The following is a 22717-nucleotide window of genomic DNA, read 5'->3' as shown; positions in this document are numbered from 1 at the left end:
TCTTATCTTAGCATTTTCTAGTTTGAGAAACGATACTTCTTAGTTTGGTCCAGAACTTAACGATAAACCGAGATGGGCTTCTCATGAAAATTAGTATGAAGGTTTCCTCCTCTGCAAGGTCTGATTCTTCAACGGAAGGCCTGTTCCCCTTTTTCAGCTTGTTCACCACCTGTTGCCCTGTCCTGAGAGGCACGACTGGGCCACAGTTATCAGTTTTCAGTGCTCTGATGACTTCCAGGTTGGGCTACTGCAATTTGCTGTTTGTGGGGCTGCCCATGAAAACTGTTCAGAAGCCTCAATGGATTCATAATGCAGCAGCTCGGCATTATGTGTCTTTCTAGCATCAAAAGGTCTGTGCCTGCCTTGGGTTTGCTTCCAGCACAATTCTGAGTGTTGGTTTTGATCTTAAAGCCTGCTGCAGCCTGAGATCAGGGAAACTGAAGAATCACCTTCTCCCACGCCAGCTGAGGTCATTAGAAGATCTGTTCTTTGTGTCTTCATGTTCTGAAGCTAGAATGGGTGAACCCCAAAGATGGAACTCAAAGTGGTTGCCTAAGTTTGGAACTCCGTCCCTACAGGGGCTGACCTGGTACCAAACTTGTATTCTCTTTCACCAGGCAGAGGTCTGTTTATGTGACCTCTCAAGGCCCTCTGGCCGCCTGCATATGTCTGTAGCTACCTCATCCGGTTGCTACTGCTTTTAGGCTGTGACTGTAGACTGTTGGTTTTAGGATATATAGACTCTTACCCTGTTTTTAAACCGACGTATGGCAGTGTCGCTGTTTTTGTTGTTCTTTTTCTTTGAGACTTTATTGATTTCATTATATTGTTTCCTGTTGTAAACTGCCTTGAATATAGTTATATAGGAGATGGGATATAAATATTTTAAATAATGCTTGTTGAAGCAAAAGAGGTCTGGTGGCTGATGTTTGATCTTTTTAGCACTCTTTGCACAGGCCACTAAGATGGAAGTTAGATGGGGCTGTAAATATAATAGGTTATCTCATACCTCCCTCCTGTTTCTTTTTTTTAAGTGTTGTTATTAGAGATGGGTACAAACCGGGGGAAAAGCAAACTCTGTGGTTCATACTTTGTCGCATTTCACGAACCATGAACATTTACGAACCTGCCCTGGTTTGCTAACCAGTTTGTTTGGTTTGTGAAAACGTCACTTCCAGGTTAGCAGAAGATCTGCAGAATGCCCATTCCCCATTGCCTAGGAAACTGATTGATCAGTGCCAGGCTGTCTGCAGTGACAAACCAAAAAATGAACAAAACAAACAGGCCTAAATTTCGTGGTGGTTCGTCAGAAATGGGCTCTGACGAACCGTTGGTTCACGAACCATGAACCAGCCTGATTTGTGCCGAACTTCGATTCGTATTTCAGTTCGTGCCCATCTCTAGTTGTTATGTGTTTTGTGGTTTGAGTGCTGAACAGAAAAGGATGGATTCTGGAAGGAATTCTTGCAATGCTTCTGGGTGAGGATGCTGCCTTCTCCAAAGGGAGAGTGCTCCCTCCCCGCCCTCCCTTAAAGTCTCTACTTCCCCACAGTCCTCACTTAGGAAACCGGCACGTCTTCCTCGGTGGGTTGAGTTCATTTTGGCACATCAAACAGACTGGAAGGGCTGGCAATCTCTCACACAGTTTCACATCCCAGTAGCTGTGAGCTGTCTCCGTACCAACGCCATTCCAACCCCTGCGTTGAGTGGGAGGAAGGTGCCAGGAAACATAAAATCAGAAATCTAATCTCTCTCCTTTTCTGGGCAAGGTTAAACGGCTCGGGAGTCAGTTGCGGAATAATCTGACCGGGCAGTGGATTTGCAAGTGGCTTCTGTGGGGTCCTTCTTGCTTTCTTTGCTGCTTTGCAGATAGATCTTTGGAGAGCACCTGGGGTTAGGAGGAAGGGGCCAGAATGGCCCTTGCTGTGACTTTCTGCAACATCTCTGGAGGCTTCCTAATGAAGGAGAGGCTGTGGCTCAGAGCCAAGCTACAAGTGAAGAATTACACTTGCCTGTAATTTGTCACTTGTAGCTTGGCTCTCAGTGGCAGAACATGCAGGTTGTGTGCAGCCCCACCTCTCCACTTGAATGGAAATCCAGGCCGAAGGAAACCTTGGAGATCTGTCAGAATAGACACCTCTAGGCCAAAGGGGACCGGTGGCTTGAGGCAGTATGAATCTGCTTTGTGTGCCAGTAAAGCGGGGAAGGTTCAAGGTCTTGCTTTCCATGTAGGTCTCTGGCATCTCCAGTTCAGAACAGTTCAATCCCCAGCACCTCCACTTAAACAAAAAGAGCCGCTTCGGGTCAGAGGAGACAGTACTGAGCTAGATGGAGCAGTGAGCAAGCTCAGCAGGAGGGAACTTAATTATCTTATAGCACACCGCTGGCTGCGCTTAGCCGCATTGTTAGGGCATTTTCCGCTGAGCTAGGTTCCTGTCATTTCCAAAACGTTTCTGTGGATTGAAACAAATCTGAGCATGGGACGTTCTCCCTCAAAATGTGAGAGTCTAAATTGTGACACCCCCTCCCCAAATTTTGAGCCAGATGACATGGAAAACCTAAATGTGATGCCCATGGAAAGCCTAAATGCAGTGCCCACTGCTTGCCAGTTGCCAGAAAAATCTCCGAAGGGATAATTAAAACTTGGGACATGAAGTTCGCCGTATAGTGAGACATCTGAGCACAGACAAAGTCAAGGCGGTGTGGGTTTATACAAGGGTTCGCTTCCTCTGCAGCAGAAACCTGGAGATCTGGGAGCCGAATGCAAGCTTTATGCTGTTACGTGTTCTGTATCTTCGAGGCTGTGCTGGATTTCATCAGGGCGTGCACAAATGAAGTTAAGCCTTGACTGGCTGCCTCTTCATTTCCCGTTAGATTGCGCATAATTATTTTTATTAGCCTATAAAGTTTGAGGGAGCGACGGAAATAGCAAACAGGCCGCTCTTCCGGCTCACTGTAGCTTTGTTAATTTCCCAGAGGTAGCGCAAAGGTTGATGCACAGAGAGAAGGGGGGTGGACCCAATTAGGTGAGGAGGGCAGGGGGCGAAGGAGCTGTGATAACAGATTCTGCCGTTGCTTGTGTTGGAGAGCAGGGCTCAAACTCTGGACTATACATTGATGGAGGCATTCTCTCTCTCTTTCTTTTGGGGGGCTGGCAAAGTACTTCAGATTCCAGGATTTGGTATCAAGTTTTTAGGATCCAGGGGGAAAAAAATACTTCAACGTGCCACCTGTCAAATTTTGGGTAGTCTGTGTGGCCTTGTTTCCACTGTTATATTTTTGCATATATTTGAGATGGTATCTTATTACAGATTTTGCCCCCCCCAAAAGATATATTGGGTATTCTGAAACAAACCCTCCCACTAACTGCAGCCATATTCAACTGGAACCGTTGCCATTTCTGAAATCTGCTCAGGTTAGGGCTTTGGAGGACCTCTAGGGCATAGATGTTCTAGCAATGTGAAGCCACCATGCCTGTGATGTTCAAACATTGCGCACGGAAGCAAGTGGCAACAGGCCCTCTCTAATCAGCCTTGGGCATCTCCAGTTGTGTTGCATTACATATCATCACTCATGTTGATGGCTCAAATGTGGGTTTTCTTTTAATTGACAGCAGAAAGAAAACTTTGCTCAAAGACAGTTCGAAAGTTTGTGCGCTCTAAGCCAGCATTTAGTTCCAGCATGCTCGCCTTGCAACCAAAATGGAATTAGTTTGCTGCAGGTTGAGAACATGGTGTGCAAAGGAAGCCAGTGAGCTGCCGCCTCTGAGTGCCAGCCAGAACGATGCTGGGACTGTAGAGTTGCAAACGGTGTTTAATTGAACTGGCAGTCTCCTGCTAGCACTGTGCTTTATTTGGAAGGAGCGGGGTGTAGCACTTTCCCAGCCTCAGCTGCTCCTTTGCTTTTTAGCTGACAATGAGCTGGCCCCCAGAATAAGCCACTATCGCTTTGATCTGTCTGCTGGTGCAAGTCCCCAGGTCCCCCAGCTCTGCTGATTCTTCAGTCCAACTTCTGCTTCTATGGAGTTTTACCTTCTCATCCTTCCCAGTTACAATGGAACCTGTAAGGGAGCCTTAGGCCCCTCTGGCAGCCAGGAACAATACCCTGTGCAAGGCAGATCAGAGGCAAGCTCTCAAATTCCACCCGGAAGAAGGAAACTGGTGCCCTTCTCTTAAATCCTGATAAGGTTTTCTTTTCTGCTTAAATGTCACCAAATATGAGTCATCGGGAGTTTAATTTTCCTTCTCTGACGTGGCTGCGCCAGATTTCTCTGCAGAATCTCCCTCCTGTAAAATTAGAGGATGTTGTGTTTGTAGTCTGAGTGGTACACTCATGCGTTGTTGATCCTAGGCTTAGCACGCAGTTGCTTTTCTCCCCGAAGTGAAAAGCAGGAGGGACTCCAGCCAGCTGTACTGAGCAGACTGCAGAGAGATCAGCCTGCAGGGGGCTGGGCATATAAGGTAGCCCCCTCCCCACATACATATCACTGCTCGGAGGGTGCCTCCAGCCGACGGATCGAAGTCCAGGTCTCTCTGCCGGCATCTGCCCAGCTTCCCACATTCATATGGTGGTGGCAGCAATTTTTCAAACTACAAAAGCAGTGGGAATTGGAGCATCTTTGTATACACTGCCTCCCCTGCCCGTTGATGCTGATACAGGTGACACCTGCCACGTATGAGCCTCGCCCAGCTGGGAGCTTCGCACTAGCCCTGCTCGGTCCAAAGCTGGCCATGAGAAGACGGCCTTTCCTCTTCTTCCCGCACTCGTGTTTCCATACGTATGATTGCCTGTAGGAATTCAGCAGGGTGGACTGCCTCTAAGGCCATATCTGCCCTCATAACAATCTTGTGAGATAGCCTCCTTCTGTTCCCATTTTGCAGATGGGGAGCCTGAGGCAGAATGTGTGTGCAACTTGCTCAAGTTCGTACAGTGAAGCCACTGCACTTGGGGGCAGGTATTAATCCCAGCCTGAACCTGTCCACTGCATCTCAGAATAGCTGTCTGTGGCGCTGCATGGTTCACTCCTTGGTGTTTGGCAAATTTCTGTTGATGCTGTTTGCTTACTGATGCTGGCGAAACAGATTAAAAGCTAATATTTTGTTGATTCAGATGTTCAACAATGTGGTGTATCAGAGTTAGCCCCAAACACAACTCTTTCCTTCTTCCCGATTCCAAAGGTTTGATACATCTTGGGAAGAGGAGAAGAGGTGGGTTTGGGACTGTCTCCGAGCCCCCATTTTGCTGCATGTGTATCTAACTCAGCTAACCAAATATTAGGCTTTTAATCCTTTTCTTCACTGTGGGTACACTGCCTGAAACGTGTTTCCAAGTGGTCCCTTGATTTAGAGGTGGAGAGAAATAGGATTGGGTCCACAAGCGGCTGGGCCAGAACCGTCCAAGTCTTTTAAAATAACTTTTTGTGATGTTGTTCCTACAAAGAGGAGGGTGGAAGTGTGGCTTGACTTTTCTGCTAGGGAGAGAATTTTTTAAAAAACCAAAAAACCTGAGCAGAGTCCCTGGATGTGATGCGCATCACTGGGAGGCGGGGGAGGCAGCTGGCCTATCCGGCTTCAGGAGGACATGTGCGTGTGGCTTCCTCGGAACAAGGTGCACGAGGACTGTGGTGTGCAATGTGCTCCAGCAACGAATGAATTACGTTAGTCGGATTTCTCAGCAAGCTGCCTTGATACTCTCTCCCTTATTTTTTTCCTTCTCTGTCAGGTTTTGGAGTTGAAAGATCTTTGTGTGCAAATATCTTAGCCAAAGGTAAGTGGGACGAGCAGATAATTTTGGCCAAGTGTGCTTTAATTGTACAGCTTTTGAGCAGGATGGGAAGGGTGCCTGGGTTTGTTTCAAGTTTCTGTAAAGATGTAAGCTTAATTCACTGCACGGGTCTTGTGTTTCGGGCTGTGTGCATTTCATGCTGTCTTGGAAGGTGCAGTTGATTTAAGAGAGGGGTATGTCTGTTGCGGAAAGTGGATTAAATATAAAGCAATAAAACAAATTGCATCATATTGGTGATGCTTTGAATATACAATGTCCTTGACAGTCTTTGCTAGCAAAATCAATGCTGTGGCATGTCTCGGGTACTTACAAACTATGGGATTATAGAAGGTGATTATAGAAGGTGGTTTCGTCTTCTTTTTCCTATAATGTAAATTGAGTTATGCAGCTAAAACAAATGATGACCTGTCTTAACATCGGTAATGTTTTTCTCCCCCTTTGTTGTTTTTCTTTCTTCTTTCCTTCTCTTCTTTCCTCTCTTTTATATATGAGCCACCGTCTTATTTCCTTGCCAGTGGTCTTTGAATGTGTGGGACATTTACCCATTTCCGTTCTTGGTGGCATAAAGCTAATTTCTACTGATTTTGGTAAATTGGTGGCAGTGGTGGGTCTTTGAGTTGGGGAGGGCATAGGCTGCCTTTCTGGGTCTTCGAAACTGGCAATTCTGGACTGGTCTTGCCTTTTCCCAGTTTCCCCATCTCCCCAAGCGTGCTGCCTGTCTAAGAAGAATGGAGCTGAGGGTTGTGTTGCTTGTCTAGATGATGGGGAAAGATGTGAGCTTTTGAGACTCTCCACTCTTGTTTTCCGTGACTTTCAAATTCATCCTTGCAGCTTGGCAGCTGGGGGGAGGTCTGAAAGGCTTGTCTTGTCAAGAGCAAATAACCGGGTCCCTGACACAGGCAGCTGCTGTTGCCTGAAAAATGTCTCTCTGAAGTTGCTGCCCTTTCACTCCCCCTTTGATGTGAAAGGCTGTAATTATTCGTAATGAGGGCATGCTGCAGAACGTAGGCTATGGGCCCAGCCTAGCGGAGGGAGGCAAGAGGTGGGGGGGGGGGCGCACATTATCTTGACTCCAGAGAGTGATGGTTTAGCTTCTCAAAGCATTTGCCCTTCCCAGCACGTCAAGGGAAGGGGGTTGCGTGGGGATTGTGAATGAAACCCCAAACACGCAGCCAAGATGTTTTCGGTGGGTAGCTATGTTGGTCTGCAGTAGAGCAGGATTTGAGTCCAGTCCAGTGGCACCTCAGAGACCAACAAGATTTTCAGGGTGTAAGCGTTTAAGAGTCACACAGATCCCTTCTTCTGAGCTCTGATTCTCAAAAGTTTACACCCTGAACATCTTGTTGGTCTCTAAGATGCTATTTGGACTCAAAATCTGCTGTTCACCCAAAAGGTGTGGCTGCAGTGGAAGAAGTGGATGGAGCGTGGACATCAAGAGGGCATGTTAATTTTGGATCCTTGGCTGTTCTTGAACCTGTATGTCTGATGCTGAGCCGGACCTTTGGCCCATTGAGGTTGGTATTGTCTTAATGCTGACCAAAGTCATTCCCTGACTTCTGGTGCCCCCTTTAACTACCAGTAAGCCCCTCCTACCCTCCTGAAAGGTAAAAGGAAATTAGAGCTTTGAGGCCTTTGGAAAGGATTTCCTGCTCAGATACTGTTTATTCCTCTATTTGCCTGCCCAGAAATTGGTGTATCCCAAATCCTACCCTTATTGTTCAAACCACGAGGCTTTCCTCATTATATATCCTGATCAATGAGTTCTGACCTTCTGCAGTGAGGTAGGTAGCAATCAGAGATGAGGCCTCTTCTGTGGTGGCATCTCAGCTGAGGAATACCCAAACTGGATGCCCAAGGGTCACCTAGCTTGTTAAGTTTTAGGAGCTGGATGGACATTCGCTTTGCCTGAGTGTTTGATCAGCTGCATACTCCATCTCCTGATTTTCATGCTTGGAAAGTTCTTATCGGTTCCTGTTCTGCTGAGCCGGTTCTATCATGTCTCTTGCCTTACAGAGTATATTCAGCTGCTTTTAAAATGGATTTTAGTGGGTTTTACATTACAAGAAAATTGTGAGTTCGTTCATTCATTCATTCATTCATTCATTCATTCATTCATTCATTCATTCATTCATTCATTCATTCATTCATTTATAGTCTACCTTTCTCACTGAGATCCAAGGTAGATTACACAGTGCGAGTGAAAAGACCGTATAATCAACAGCTAAGACATTCAGTGAGCTAAGTACAATAATGATGTATCAAGCATTTGTGCTGGGGCCAGTGGACGGCCCAAATAACTAAGATTCTTGGTGCTGATGTTGATCCCATTGCAGGAAGTCTTGTACGAGACAACAAGTCACCAGTCAGCAAGATGAAAGAAGCCAAGGCAAAATGCCGAGGGTGCAGTGGGGAAAGGAAAATTGATTGTATGCTTTTAAAAAGGACCCTGAGCGCTTTGCACACATTTTCATTGGGGTATTTCTAAATAGATTGATTTCCAGTGCTTATTCAACAGTTGTTGAACTCACTCCAGTGACAACATCAACAAAACGGCTGGATTTTGCTGGGAACCAAACTAGACGCAACGGTGTCTTCGGGTCTGCCACGGGAACACTGCTGCTGTCTAAAAGTGATTTTAAAATGCTGCAAGTGCCCAGTTCTACTTGGTCTCACAGCACAGTGGGCTGAGACACGCGTTCCCAACCCTGATACCTTCCAACAGCCGCTGGGGTGCGTGTATGGGGGTGATGGTAAAAACATTCTGGCCCTTGAAAAGGGGCAGGGGGCAAACAAGAGCACTTCAGCCTGCCACGTTGCAGGCTTGGTCCCTGGCAGTCTTTTAAAATCATTTTAAAATGGCCGTGGCAGCTCCCTGGTAGACACAAGGACAGCGTCACATCTCGTTTGGCCCTGAGAAAATCCCAAGAATCTAAAGTGACATCCAGCTACCCGACTGTGTGAGCGACCTGAGTCGGTGGCTGCTAGCTGTGCCTTTCAAACTTGGTAGCTTTACGTAAGCCTTTTCTCCACATCACCTCCCATGTGGAGTGGAAGATTCTCTGGTCAGTTCTGGATCATCGAGATGGTTCATGCAGGATTCTAGCTGGGCTGTTGGGCCGGACCCGCACCCGGGGTGAGATGGCGAATGTGCTCATATAGATAAATCTCTCCCTCCCCTGTTGTGGCTGCTCTGCTGATGGAACACGTCAGTAGACCAAGGACAAGCTGTCACTCAGGGAGGCCCATCAGTGGCTATTAGCCACAAGGTATAGATGAAACGCTCTGTCTAGGGCAGCGATGCTCTGTATTCTTGGTGTTTGGGGGGCAATCAGTGTGGGGGGCTTCTAGTGTCCCTTCCCCACTGGCAGACCTCCTGAGGACACCTGGTTTTTTGGCCACTGTGTGACACAGAGTGTTGGACTGGATGGGCCATTGGCCTGATCCAACATGGCTTCTCTTATGTTCTTACGCAGCTGCCCTCCTGTTATTGGCCTCCCCATGCTAAATATTTAAGGAAACCTTGAAAACAACTTGATGGGGTGAAAAAAAATGAAATGCCAGAGTTCTGGGTAGTGAGACAAAAACTGGCAAAGATTGTTGACACCGTTAGAACAAATCCAAATGATTATTTTAAAAATTTTTACGTCATCTATACCCTACTTTTCTCTCTTCTCCTCACAACAACCCTGTGAGGTAGGTTAGACTGAGAGGTCCAGGTCACCTAGCGATCTTTCATGGCAGAGTTGGGATTTGAACACGAGGCTTCCAGATCCTACTCTAACCACTACACTACGCTGGCTTGCTTACTAGGACTAAGGAGCAAGCTTTCAAGTACTCCAGAACTTTTTGTCTCTCTGGATGTTCAGCAAAAAGGTCAGCTGGGGGCGGGTGAGATGTTCGCAGATGTGAGATGAAGAACCCAAGTGTGCAGATGGCTGCAGTCTCCAGCGGAGCTCGGGAATTGTATCATGCAGAGTTCATTACAAACAATGATACATTCGTGATTTCTTCCCTCCCCCAACCCAAGGTAAAGTCCAATCTTAAGAAGTAGCCATGGGATTGGCCCGATATGGATTTTGACTGCAATACTGTGGGAAGGGGTGAGTAAAGCTGGGGGGGGGCACAGCCCCCCTGCCCATGGATCAGCTGGTCAGGGAGAAGGGGGTGGACTCCCCCCCCTTGCCCGTTGATCAGCTGGGCAGGGCAGGCGGTGTGCTCAGCAGTCCTGCCCCTTCGAGACAACCAGTTAGGGAGGGTGGGACTGGGCCTGCGCCAAATGTGAGTTTTTGGGAACACGGTTACCCTTTTATATAGTATGATGGGGAGAAATGCATATCTAGTTCCCATGGGACTGTTTTTAATGTTAATTTAAGCATGGGGATCACCCACAGCTTATGGGCTGATTCCGCACACGTTGGATAATGCACTTCCAATCCTCTTTATAGATAATTTGGAACGGATTTTTTCGTGTGCGGAACAAAAAATCCACCTCAAACGATTGATAAAGTGCATTGAAAGTGCATTATCCAATGTGTGCGGAATCAGCCATGGTGAAGTTTGGCCCCTCTAGGCACAGAGATCTTAGATTTTGCCAAGGCAGCAGTTCCAGCAGCTCTTAGATGAGAGAATTGATGTCTGAGCAGGCAGACCACACAAAAAATGCTTTTTTTTAGATTGGTGTTGGGCCAGGCTCTGCCCAATGAGCTAAGCTTCTCAGCAGATAGGTGAAATGGGAATAGGTTAGAGGACTGGCGATGTGTTTAATCTCCAACCAGGCTGCATTTTCCCAGTTTTTGCTCTTGGTCTTCTCTAGATCTTCTCTCCCCCCCCCAAAGAGCACACTCATCAAAGCCACTGTTGCATTTTAACAGATTTATCTGACTTGCCTGTCCCAGAGATGGGACTCGAACTCAGGGCTTTCGCAGATGCAAAGGGCCTCATTGGCTTTCTTTGGGGGCAGGACATTCTCTCAGCTCTTCCAGCTCTGCGTGGTGGTTCATGTGCTTGACGCTTCCCTGTACTGAGCATCTGCTTATGATAAACTGTGAACTTGAGAAGCTAAACTTAGAAGCTTTCCCAGCCAAAGTTCCCCTCAGCAAGCTGCAGGAAGGGATGGGGTGGGAATGGGGGAAGAAACGCTCTGCCTGGATTATTCCGAGATGGTGGTTTCTTTATTGCGTTTTACTTGTGGAGAGGTGACTAGCCCTCTGGCTGGCTTGGGGCAATGCTGCAAAGCAATATTTGCCTCCATCCATGCCAGTTGGTTGGGCTTTGCTTAACTGTGACATTTCCCTGGCCTCTCGCTGCACCCTCGGTTCCTTTCTCTCCATGTAAGGTGTCAGTGTGCTTTGACACTATAATTATGCAAGCGCACCCACAGCGTGAGCTTGGCAGAGGGCATTTGTTCCACTTACAATTCGTGTTCAAAAGTGTCATCGTCAGGGAGGAGAGGCGGGGTGGGCAAACATTTCTTAAATGCAGGTTTGGGAGGATGAGGGACAGTTTAAATCACAGCTGTTTGCAATCCATTTTTCTCTGCTCTGCTTTATTTCCCTTGCCCACCTCCCCATTCTCGTAGCAAGGCCTTTTCAGTTGCAAAGCTATGCGCTTTTTTAAAAAGAAAGACCCCCACATTCTGTATACTTAAGTCTTTAAACAGTCATTTATGCTAATGGCCATCCCAGCATCCTGTGTTGATGAGTTCCATGGGTCAGCTCAGCCTTGCAATTAAGCCTAGAAAAATCTGCTTCTCCACCTCTGCTTCTCGTAGTAAATTGCTATTCTAAAAAGCGGGGGTGGGAACAACATGATTCATTCCTCTAAAGTTTCATTGCCTGGTCACCTGGAAGAGATTCTTACTCGCCATAGGTGACCAGATGAGAGACAATTTGCAGAGTTCAAGCAAATTCACAGTGCATGGTGTCTCCATTTATTAAACATCCTTGTACTCATTTTTCCTATGAGAAATGCTGTTCTTGTGCATGCTCTCTACAACACTGGTAGGAAAATGTGTTTTTTTTCTTGAGCTCTAGCACAAGAAATGCCCTTAGGTGTCTATTGAGTGCTGAACAAGACACTTGTACATCGGGATACTTCCATAAGGGAACATCTCTGTGTTGCAACATGCAGCCGTTGCTAGAAGCTCCACAAATTCAGCAGCCAGAGAATTGCAGTTTTACCCGCCTTGCAAAATAAGGCCCAATTTTCTCACCCACCAGAATGAGGGAAAAAATTAAGTTTCAAGGTCGAGGAGGGAAGACGGCTGTGCAGAATTTTAAGCATTAGAGTTTCAGTGTGCTGCATAATTCCCACTGCCTTTCCCCACAACAACCTGATGGAGAAAAAATAATTATTTAAAATAGGCGACTGTATCCCAGGCCTAAGTTGCATGACTGTGTGCATTTGCAGGAGGCATTGCTTTCTGATGCAAAATTTCAGTTTTTGTTTTTAAAGCCCAGGATGTACACAGCCCTGTGTCCTTCTATCTGGATTGATTTCCTTTGCTAATCCCTGCAAATCTCCCAAATACTTGTGTTTCTACATCTTGGTGGTTCACTTAATACCAGGCTGATCTTTCCTGACCAACCAGTTTGCAGTCTTTATTATGCAAACTGGTGCTGACAAGAGCCATTTTGCGTTTCCCCGTTAGGCTTGATTAGGAAGTCTCTCTGTTACGATTTTTCTGTGCTGTGTTTAGACGCTATTTCCTTTCTGTTCCAGTCCTTGATTGAGTGCTGGTGTGGTGTAATGGTTACAGTGTCAGACCCGCGATCAAATGTTAGTTTGAATAATAGCAGTGGGTGGTGGTTGCATATGCTTCTTGAAGGAAATATAAATGCATGGATAGATGGAGGGATTACTGAGAGCCAGCATGGTGTAGTGGTTAAGAGTGCTGGATGTGAACCTCAGCTCAAATCCCGGCTTGCCCATGAAGCTCACTGTCCTTTTTCAGCCCAACCTACCTTGCAGGGTTGCTGTGGGATAAAAAGAGATGTGTATGCTACATTAACTCCTTGGAAGGGCAAAATATCTTAATTACTAGATGGGTAAATAAGCTTAAAGCATCTCAGCATCTGCCCTTCCATAAAATTCCCATTTCAAACCCTCCCTGCGGATGTCTTCCCACCAGGCTGAGTTTTTACTGTGTCAGGCGGGTGCAGTAGGAACCACTCTTGGGGCTCTGCATTCCCCCCCTCCAAGTTGCCATTGATTAGCAGTGCTTGCCTCATTAACAAAGAGTTCAGTGGCGTCTGCTTGCCTCCTGCGGTCCTCCTCTGCTCTTGATGGCTTCAAGCACTGTGTGGCTGCCTTTGCTGTAATGGGAGAATTTGCTTTTATTGCTTTTGCTGTCACAGACCAAAGATTTGCTTTAAGATGGGAGATGTTTCCAGCAACATTTGTGCATTTTGGAAAATGGGCATGCATGGAAGTTGTTGCACATCAGGGCTTTCTTGGGAGTACGGGGAGGGGATGTCAGGCAAGCCGGGGATGGAAGAACCGAGCAGGGTTAATCCTATGAAAATGCTGAGGGCTGATAGCCTGAATTTGCAGCAATAAACAGGAGTTTTTATGGCACCTGAAAGATAAACAGAATTTTATTCCACCGTCAACATTCGTGGCATGGGTTAGAGAGCACACTTCTTCAAGGACAGACAGTGTGGGGAGGGGTGCAGCTAGGGGGTGGGAATTAAATGTACAGGGGGAAATATAGTTATGCACCATTCAAATCTGATTGAGAAAGTCCACTGACCCTTCCCGGCTTTTGCCAGGTCTCTGATTTGATGCCTCTGGTGTATCTGTGGGCGTTATCCTTTAAAACAGAATTGTTGAGGAGGGTACTTTTATAAAGGTGATTAGGGCTTTATTACAGTGGAACGGTTCAGGGAAGTGCCTTTTTACAGAGAATGACGTTGAAGACTAGACTTCTGTGCATAGCACGCGTTGTCTGCTCGCTGTATGTATTTTCCTCCTTCCAGCACGTTGTCCTCTGCTTATGTAACACCATTTTCTGCTCTGTTCTAACGTATCACATCAAATACTTTTCGCTTTGATTCGGATTTCTGTACTCCTAGTCTGGTTATGTTGCTTATTAGAGCCCACGGCCTGTTCATTGCATTGACGCACACGGTGTAATCTGCCTTAAGTCTCCATGAGAAAGACGAACTATAAATAATTTCAATAAAAGCTAGATCCCGGTTTATTTTTTACTGATACAACTCTCCCTTTAATTTTGCACCTCCTCTCAAATGTGTCTGCATAGAGCAACTCCTGCTCTGTATCTAAGGGGCTGTCCCTTTTTCTGAGCAGCCATGTAGATGCGGGCTGTACTGTAGTGGTAGAGACCTGCTTAGCATTTGGAAAGGCCCAGAACCCGTCTCTAGCAAAGGAATCTTGGATGGCAAGAGGAAGAGTAAAGAATTCAGTAGCACCTTTAAGACGTAGCCAACTTTATTGTAGCATAAGCTTTTGAGAACCACAACTCTCTTCATCAGATGCATCTGATGAAGAGAGCTGTGGTTCTCAAAAGCCTATGCTACAATAAAGTTGGTTAGTCTTAAAGGTGCTACTGGACTCTTTACTATTTTGCAACTACAGACTAACACGGCTAACTCCTCTGGATCTCTGTAGTCTGGAGAACAGCTGTTGTCTTAAGTGTGTGCTCCTATGAGCTATTTGTGCTTTATGTGGTTAAATGTCAGCCCTAGAATTGCTTATGTAATGTTCTGTCTCAGCATTTCTCCAACTCTGTATTGGGTTCTTACTAATGGTATATCTTTGTAAAGTTGTGTTTGTTTATCCAATGGCATTGTTTATGGAAATGCCCTTGAAATTGACTGTACTAATCTCACACTGTGTAATCCACCTTGAGTCTCAGTGAGAAAGGTGGACTATAAATGACATACATACATACATACATACATAACATACATACATACATACATACATACATACATACATAATGGTATCACAGCAGTAATCTTTTAACAACTGCATTGTAAGGTAGGCCAGTATTAGCATGCCCCCTGTTTCAGAGCTCAGCTTTAGATCCCAGTAACTCTGTACTTGCCTGCAAAGTGTGCTTGGGTTGGAATATCTCCGGATCGTGGGATCTTTCCCAGAACCTAATAACGGGCCTTGGGGGAATACAGAGGCTTTTTGAAAACGGAGCCAAAAGCTTATTCCAGGAGATACTGTTCAAGAAAAGGAGCAATACAGATTCGAATGGGCGCCTTCAAAAAAGTCTAAATAAATTGTAATCCCTTATTTTTTTTTTAAGTGGCGTGGTATGGAGTCTAATCATTGGAGAGACCTCAGCAAAGAAGCTCTTTTTAAATACCCCATAACAGTCCATTCTGTCTCTATCCAGTCTTGATTGTGTTAAACAAATGAGTTTTGCTGGGTCCCTGGAGGGAAGTTTCGATCTGTATTAAACTTAACTCATAAGTTAATGGCTCTTCCTGAGTGGCTGAATGCCCGGTTGTGTTTCTCGGGCCTTCTGGGGAAACGTTCTTGGACCTGCAATAATCCCTGTTGCATTTCCACATATTCCACACTCAGTGTTGGCTTGTGCCCATGTGCATGCGGCTATCAAAACTCCTTCACTGGTGAAGGTATCTTCACTTACTGTCTGTACAGAGAGCTCTTGTCGCTAATATAAACCAGAGCACTGTTTCCAAGTTGACTTAAATTCTCCATCGAGAAGAGGAAAGAAATCAAATTAAGCAAGGGTGCGTTGAATTTCCTGGCATGTATTCTGCCTCCACTGGCCCTTCAAGAGGGATACGTATCCTGGAGGGCTGTGAAATTCTGTGCACTGGGAAATCTTGCTTGAACGTCACCTGGTGTTGGCCGTGGGGTCCCCTGTCTAGATTCACAACCAAGAAACTTGTTTTATTAGATAAACAAATGGTAGAGATGCCAGGCCTGCTGAAGGCTGGGCAGTGCAGCCATGGAGTTCAAGGCAAGATAAGTCGCATCCTTGATCACAACAACCCTGTGAGGTAGGTTAGGCTGTATGACCGACCCACAGTCACCCAGTGAGTGTCATAACAACACTGGAGATTTCAACCCTCTTTTGAAAGAGTTAGTCATATACATTATTGAATCACAGTGTCTGCTGTCTTTCTGTCTTTCAGCGACCTTGAGAAGTACGGGACGAAGAGACATGCATGCTTTATAGTTGGCCCAGTCCCAGAATCCTCTTTGCTGCCCCACTCTTGATGGCCTCCAAAGTCCCTTAACAGGAAAACTGAGCCCAAATCCACCGTGCCAATTGATGCTGCACAGCCACACATTTCCTTGGAACCATGGAGGCCGTGGACGTACCCGTAGGGAACCTCATTGACTTTGACTCCGAACCTTCCACCACCGATACTTCCGAATCCATCCCCCCTCCTTCTCTTCCCGCGCCCAATAGCAATGGCTTGCTGGACCAGCTGGAAGACGACGCAACTGCCGTGGCCGAGGAGAGCGATGCCACTGAATCCGCAGACAGTGAGAACGACACGACGGACTCACCCACGCACCACAGCTGGAACAACCACCGCCGGTCTTCTTCGGAGTCCTATTCATCCAATCAGAGCACAGAATCCGCCAAGGATGAGGTGACAGCCGAAAACCGGGAGTTCATTAGGCAGTATGTGGAAAAGATCTTCACGGGTGGGTGAGTGTTTGAGCAGTAGCAGCATGACTTTGACTCATGGGTGTCCGCTTGGATTGAGGAGAGGGCGGGGAAGTCATGACGGGTGCTCGGACCCTCTAACTCTGGGGGTTGGACTAGATGACCCTGGAGGTCCCTTCCAACCCTATGATTCTGTGATTCTAACTCCCATCCTGCATATTAATCACCAGCATCTCATATGTGGGAAGGAAGCATGGGCGTCTTTCACACAGCTATCCCAACATTCTCAAGTTAGGGAACCTGGATGCCAGATCCCAGACTGCTTCTGTTAGCACCAGGATACCTGCTTGGTAGGAACTGGGCCCAATAGCACCTTCAGTTTTGACTATGAGCTAAACTAGAAGAGACAAATTACACGAGGACGCGCACGGGAAGGGAGTTGCAATGTTAGCTGGGGAGCTGTGTTTTAAAAGAGATCGGAAGGCTTTGTCGATTTCCCCTCTCTACAGATCCCTGCTCAGAAGGTTTGTTTATTTCCTCTTGGCCTCTTAGAAGGGGAGGTGAAACTGACAGAGCCTTTGGGGGGCAAAGAGGAACTTAAACTCTCTGAGCAGCATCTCCCTGGCTCTGTAGAGGGGAAATTGACAAAGCCTTCCTCTTTTAAAACTCAGCTTCCTGGTTAACATTGTGACTCCCTTCACGTGTGCATCCCCGTGTAGTTAGTTCATCTTTTGTGGCTTAGCTCCCTGTAGCTGGTAATTAAGAAAAACTAAGAATAGAAGCAGACTAATGGAAGGCAGACTATAAATGACATAAATAAATAAAATGAGAAGATTAATGTCTTAAAATATTGAATATAAAATATTGAGTATAACGTGGAATATAAAATGCTGAGTATGAAGTAAGGAAGGAGATAGAGAGGAGCAATATTTTCTAGCCTAAATGTGCGGTTATATATATTGTTCATGTATTTTTAAAGTATTGGTATTGTCTTTTTCTTTTCTGATAAACTTTTTATCTGGGGGAAAAAACTAATCGCACCTTAAAGACCAACTAGATTTCCAAGGTATGAGCTTTTGAGAGTCAAAGCTACTTTTATTAGATATAAGAGCTTTGGCTCTTGAAAGCTCATATCTTGGAAATCTCGTTGGTCTTTAAGGTGCTATTGGATCCAAGTCTTGCTCTTTGACTGAGGACCAACACGGCTACCCACCTGCTAGGTGGGGTGACTTGGAATATGCAGCCCTTGGACTCTTTGAGAGTTTGAAGCCGTTTGCAGCGGGCACTTTCAAAGGTCATACATGCACTCTTTTGAGGGGGTTGCCTCTGTCTGGCTATCAACCCAGGGCTTGCCTGTTTCCACGTCTCTTCTCTCAAAATCCACTTTTTTGTAATGCCTTTGGTGCACCCCCTTTGTCCCCCAGTCCTATTGAAACTGGAGTAGACATTGATTCATATGTTTGTTTAATTTGGCCTCTACTTTCCTCACGCCCTTATTTTAAACAGTAAGCTTCTTAGAGAGCAGGTGGGCTGCCATCTTGTATTCTGTAGAACACCATCCACTTTGGTGTAAATATAAATAATGGGAGACTTTGGGCCAGCTGTTCTCTCTCTGCTTAGCCTCCCTGTTAGGGTTGTTGTGAAGGGCATGCTGCCGTGTTGGAAGAAGGAGAAAGAGAGATGCGCAAGTTTACAGTGGAGAGTTGTTTTCGTACTGAATAGTCTTGTAAGAGTAAGCATTGGCTGAAGGGTTGAGCTGCATTTGGATCAGGCCTTCCGGCGCTTGGGCTGAGGGGAGAGCCAGATGCAGGCAGAGTCTTGTGCGCATGTGAAATGAGGGCAGCGTCAAGGGCCAGGAGAAGTGACTGTGCAAAGCCCTTTAAGGAAATCAGGGTCCGTATTCTATGCCATATATGAGCCATTGAGGATGAGCGGAAGTGGGTGGGTATTCCCAGCAAGCCATGCTGATAAACTTTCTGGTGGCGTCTGGCTGGCCACTGTTGGAAACACCGTACTGGGTTAGATGGTGCTTGCATCTGAGCCGGCAAGGCCGTTTTCTTGTAGAAGGTTGTGCAAATTCATGGCTGACACGTTTGGTGGTGATTAGCACTGGGGGAGATACATCCCTGTCTGGAATTTGTCTTTTCTTAGTAGCAAAGCCTGAAGAACTTAGCAGATGATTTCCGCTGCTTCTTGCCTTCGTCTTGACCTTTGTTACTGTCAGGCAGTGCAGGCAGCAAGAAGGGCTGTCTCCAGACTGGAGCGTCCTCTCCTGTTAATTGGCAGAGTCCCTTGCCCTCCCCCTCAAGTGTACCTGCATGTGCTCTTTCCTCTCTGGCTCAGGCTGGGGTGCCTGGCACAGCACGTCCCTTTCTGACTCTCTGCCCCGGGCAATGTCTCTCTTTGGTGGCAGCAACTGGAGGGCTGTACCATCGTAGGTTGCAGGGGGAGCTTTGTTTTGCTTTGTCTTTTCTTTCCCTTTTTTGGGTGCCTCCTGCATTTAGCCAATGGGCTCTGCCAAATGGGTTGGGGGGGCAATTTCCTTGTTCCTACTCTTTCTCCCTGGCCCCCTGGTTTGCAGTGCCCATTGTTTACCAGGACATGTTCTTTTCCTCTTTCGGGTGTCCAGTTCTTCAGCAGGCTGCAAGCCACGTGATCCCGGAGCCAGACGCTTGTTTTGATCTCAGCTACGTTTCTCTGCAGCACAGAAGATGGGATTGAGTCTGATGCGGGGGGGGGGGGGGACACTGAGGCCAGAGGCATGCTCAGTTTGGCTCGGGTAGGGCCTCAAAGGCTGCTTGGAGGGGGTCACAGCTCCCCTTCTTCCTAGCTCTGGGCACAAAAACCACATTAGAAAAAGAGAGTTGTACCTGCCAGATGCCACCGCGGAGCAGCCTGTATCCCCCCTCCTCAATCAGGAATCTTTTCCAATAGAGTCATGAGCCTCAAATAGATCAAGCACCCGGTCTCTGAATCTTCCTTTAGCCAGGGGTTTATTATGCACAGTTGCCATGTGGAATTCTCCACTTTTAATTCAAAATATGATCCTCGTTCTTGTAGAGCACTTATGCTCACCTGCCTGAATGCTGTCCACTCAGCAGTCCTTCAAGGGAGATACTGTAATTTGCCTTATTTGGACAAATTCTACCAATGTGATTTGAAAAAGGTTGACACCCTGTCCCGTAGGATACCGGAATGTTCTCATAACTTTTATCACAAATTATGGATTGCCCCTGTTTTAACTAAATTACCTCCTACTGTATTAAAAGAGAATATAGTTCCCTGCCTGCTGGTGGATAGAGACCCAAGAACTATGCTGGCCGTGGCCAAGTATCTCACCACTATATTTTCCTTAAAGAAATAGACTCCATATCTACGGTTGTTGTGGGTTTTCCAGGCTGTATTGCCGTGGTCTTGGCATTGTAGTTCCTGATGTTTCGCCAGCAGCTGTGGCTGGCATCTTCAGAGGTGTAGCACCAAAAGACTTTTGGTGCTACACCTCTGAAGATGCCAGCCACAGCTGCTGGCGAAACATCAGGAACTACAATGCCAAGACCACGGCAATACAGCCCGGAAAACCCACAACAACCATCGTTCTCCGGCCGTGAAAGCCTTCGACAAGACTCCATATCTGCCGCTCAAGATCATTGGATCCAAGGAGCTTGAAAGGAAATGGAAAGGAAAAATATGATGATATGGGGTGAGGACAGAGCTCTGGGTGAGCATAAGGGTTAGAAAAAAATCTGAAACTAGGCCCTGAAAAGCAGGGCGGGGGGTATCTTGGGTGTTGTGGAAACTGGTTGTTTCTGAAGCCATGAGCTGATTTTTTTGGCATCTCAAGTCACTCCTTGGCAAATCCAGAGCAGTTGCTCAAATGGCTCTGGACAGCTGCTGCATTTTGCCTGCCCCCAGCGCCAATTCAGAAGTTAGTGTATGAGATGAATAAAGTATAATGTTGTGAAAACAAGCAGTAGCTACTCTCCAGCCGGTGGAGTGGGTTCAAATTGTAGTTTAAGCTGTAAAGTCCCCAGGTAGCTGCAGGAAGACTTTACGCCTGGACTTTGCTAATTTGAGTCAGAACTCAGGATGTGGTAGCTCTGAACATGCACAGAGTGCATTTCCTTATCATCAAAGAATCCTACCCCACCCGTGCCCTTCTGGAATGAGGGGACCAAGCTTTCAAGGTAAGTCTTCTAGACAGCCTTCTTAGGGGTTCGACACTTCTGTTTTAATCTCTGGCTTTCACAAACTCCTCATTCTCATCTTCAGTTTCCTGCCTGCAGAATGGAGCTATCAATGCTGAACAGAACAGAAGTCCAGCGGTATCTTAAAAGCGAACATTTATTCCAGTATGAACTTTCGTGAGGTAGAGCTTACTTCTTCAGATACAATGGGAAGAAAGAAACTCGGTTGCCTTATTTTTACAGAAAATTACAGAAGAGGAGGAGGCCTCTCTCTACTGAACTCCTCCCTCTTTCCCTTTCCCCTTCTCCAATTTCTGTAAAAAAAATGAGGTAAATGTGTTTCTTCCTTCCCATTGTATCTGAAGAAGTGAGCTCACAAAGGCTCATACTGGAATAAATTTTAAGATGGACTCCTATTTTGTTTTGCTACAATAGTTAACGTGGCCATTCCATGGAAAATATCTATGCTGTGTCACAGAAGAGGTGGTTTGTAGGAAAACAAGTTCAGAGACAGAAAAGTCTGTCTTTCTGGGTAAGCCCAGGGAGTGCAGAGCTGATCCTTCCTCCACTCCACACCTCTCTGGTGCTTCATTTGAGGAAAGCGGTTCTTGACTGTGCGCAGTTTCTCTGCCTGAGTCATACATCTCGGTGGAGTTGACAGTTGTTGCCCCGGGGGAACTTCTGGGCTGCATCATCCAGATGCAGAATGAGGCTTCAGTTGACTTGCGCTCTTATAATTCAACTAAATTTGAGCGATTTAGCAATTCGGCTGTGAGTCACTTGGGCCCAAATTAACATGATTGAATGTCAGAGCTGGCCAAGTGCGTCGTGCTTCCTTCCTGCCCGCACTGCTGCACCGGCCAGTTTGGGTTAGGAAACGTACCCTGCCCAACTGGCATCTTGCATAATCTTGGTTAACGGCTTAAAGCTGCCACAAGGGAGCGGTGATTTGAATTCTGCCTGCAAAAAGAAAGGTGGGCCGGAGTGGAAAAACAGCAGGAAGGGTGAATCTGCAACCCAAAAGAACGATTTATCGAGAGGTGTATGTGCTCCATAAAGTACTGTGGTATGTGTGTTGATCTTGGAAAACAGCTGGAACAGCTGGCTTGGGATCATTTCTCCTGAGAATATCCTTCTTTCTGTCTTCCTTTTAATTTTACGGTGCTGTTTCAAGAAAGGAGATCTTGCCCTTCCCGGTTTTTTAAGGCCTGCATCAAAACTTCATATTTGGAACTCTTTGCTGCTGTGTTGGTAGAATACAAAGGACATGGTCCACATCACACCTCTTGTTAGGAACAACCAAAATGACAAAACGGTGTGCAAGCTTTCGAGTTCACCAGAACGCTTCATGCAGTTTGGAACAGCTTTTTTCCTGCTAAGCAGGGTGCCTGCAAAAGTTATCTTGCTTGGAATAGAGGAAATGGCCAAGAGGTCTTCTCCAGGTGCCTTTTCCCATTGACTGCACTGCCCTTATCTCGACTTTAGACTTTGAAGGCACAAAGTCCCCAGCCTAGCTCACTTGGCCCCGTCTCATAGCCTTGGATTCTCCTCTTTCTCCTTCACAGAAGTGTATATCTAACCACATTTGTTTTTAAAGAGGTGAATAACTGCAGAGAGATCTCAGTGCAGCCTGCCTCCTCCTCTCTGTTGCCTACAGTCTGTATATTGTGCTGTTTCGATCTGGGGTGCAGAAGCACATCATGGTTATGTGGCTTTATGTTTATTATTGCTGGCAGTGATGCAGTATTTCATAGTTGATCGTATTGATTTACAATGTGTAATCTGCCTCGAGTCTCAGTGAGAAAGGCGGACTATAAATAATGTAAATAAATAAATAATATTTTGTCAACCATGAATTGAAATAAAACACCCACTGGACAGGCCATGTATAGCATCCTAGAATCATAGATTGGGGACCTCAAGGGTCATCTAGTCCAGCCCCTGCACAATGTAGGAGATTCTCAATACCCTCCCCCCGCCATTCCTAGTGACCCCTGCTCAATGCCCAGAAGATGGCAAAAAACCTCCAGGATGCTCAAGTATTGCATAGTACTTAGATTTTTAGGCACAGCATTATTGTTAACAATAGTAGTCATCATTATTAATATTTCTCTTTTAATAATAAGTT

General features: G+C 46.3%; 1 protein-coding gene across 3 annotated transcripts in view; it reads left to right on the top strand.

Annotated features, from left to right (window-relative positions):
- The window catches only part of KIAA0513 (KIAA0513 ortholog), a 58209-nt gene that overhangs the window by 16912 nt on the left and 18580 nt on the right, over window positions 1–22717 (top strand). For 2 of the 3 annotated variants that reach the window (XM_055000638.1, XM_055000640.1), the window contains exon 2: window positions 15921–16447. In XM_055000638.1, the coding sequence (XP_054856613.1) occupies window positions 16092–16447 (356 nt within the window). In that variant the 5' untranslated portion in view covers window positions 15921–16091. Of the gene's footprint in view, window positions 1–5679; window positions 5767–15920; window positions 16448–22717 lie in introns of those variants that run through there. The other variant, XM_055000639.1, reaches the window with a different exon arrangement.

This window comes from Eublepharis macularius, chromosome 16 (assembly GCF_028583425.1).
Source record: "Eublepharis macularius isolate TG4126 chromosome 16, MPM_Emac_v1.0, whole genome shotgun sequence".
In the NCBI taxonomy this organism is placed as follows: Eukaryota; Metazoa; Chordata; class Lepidosauria; order Squamata; family Eublepharidae; genus Eublepharis; species Eublepharis macularius.
Note: the sequence above shows the minus strand (reverse complement) of the source record. Positions and strands in the feature narration are given on the sequence as shown.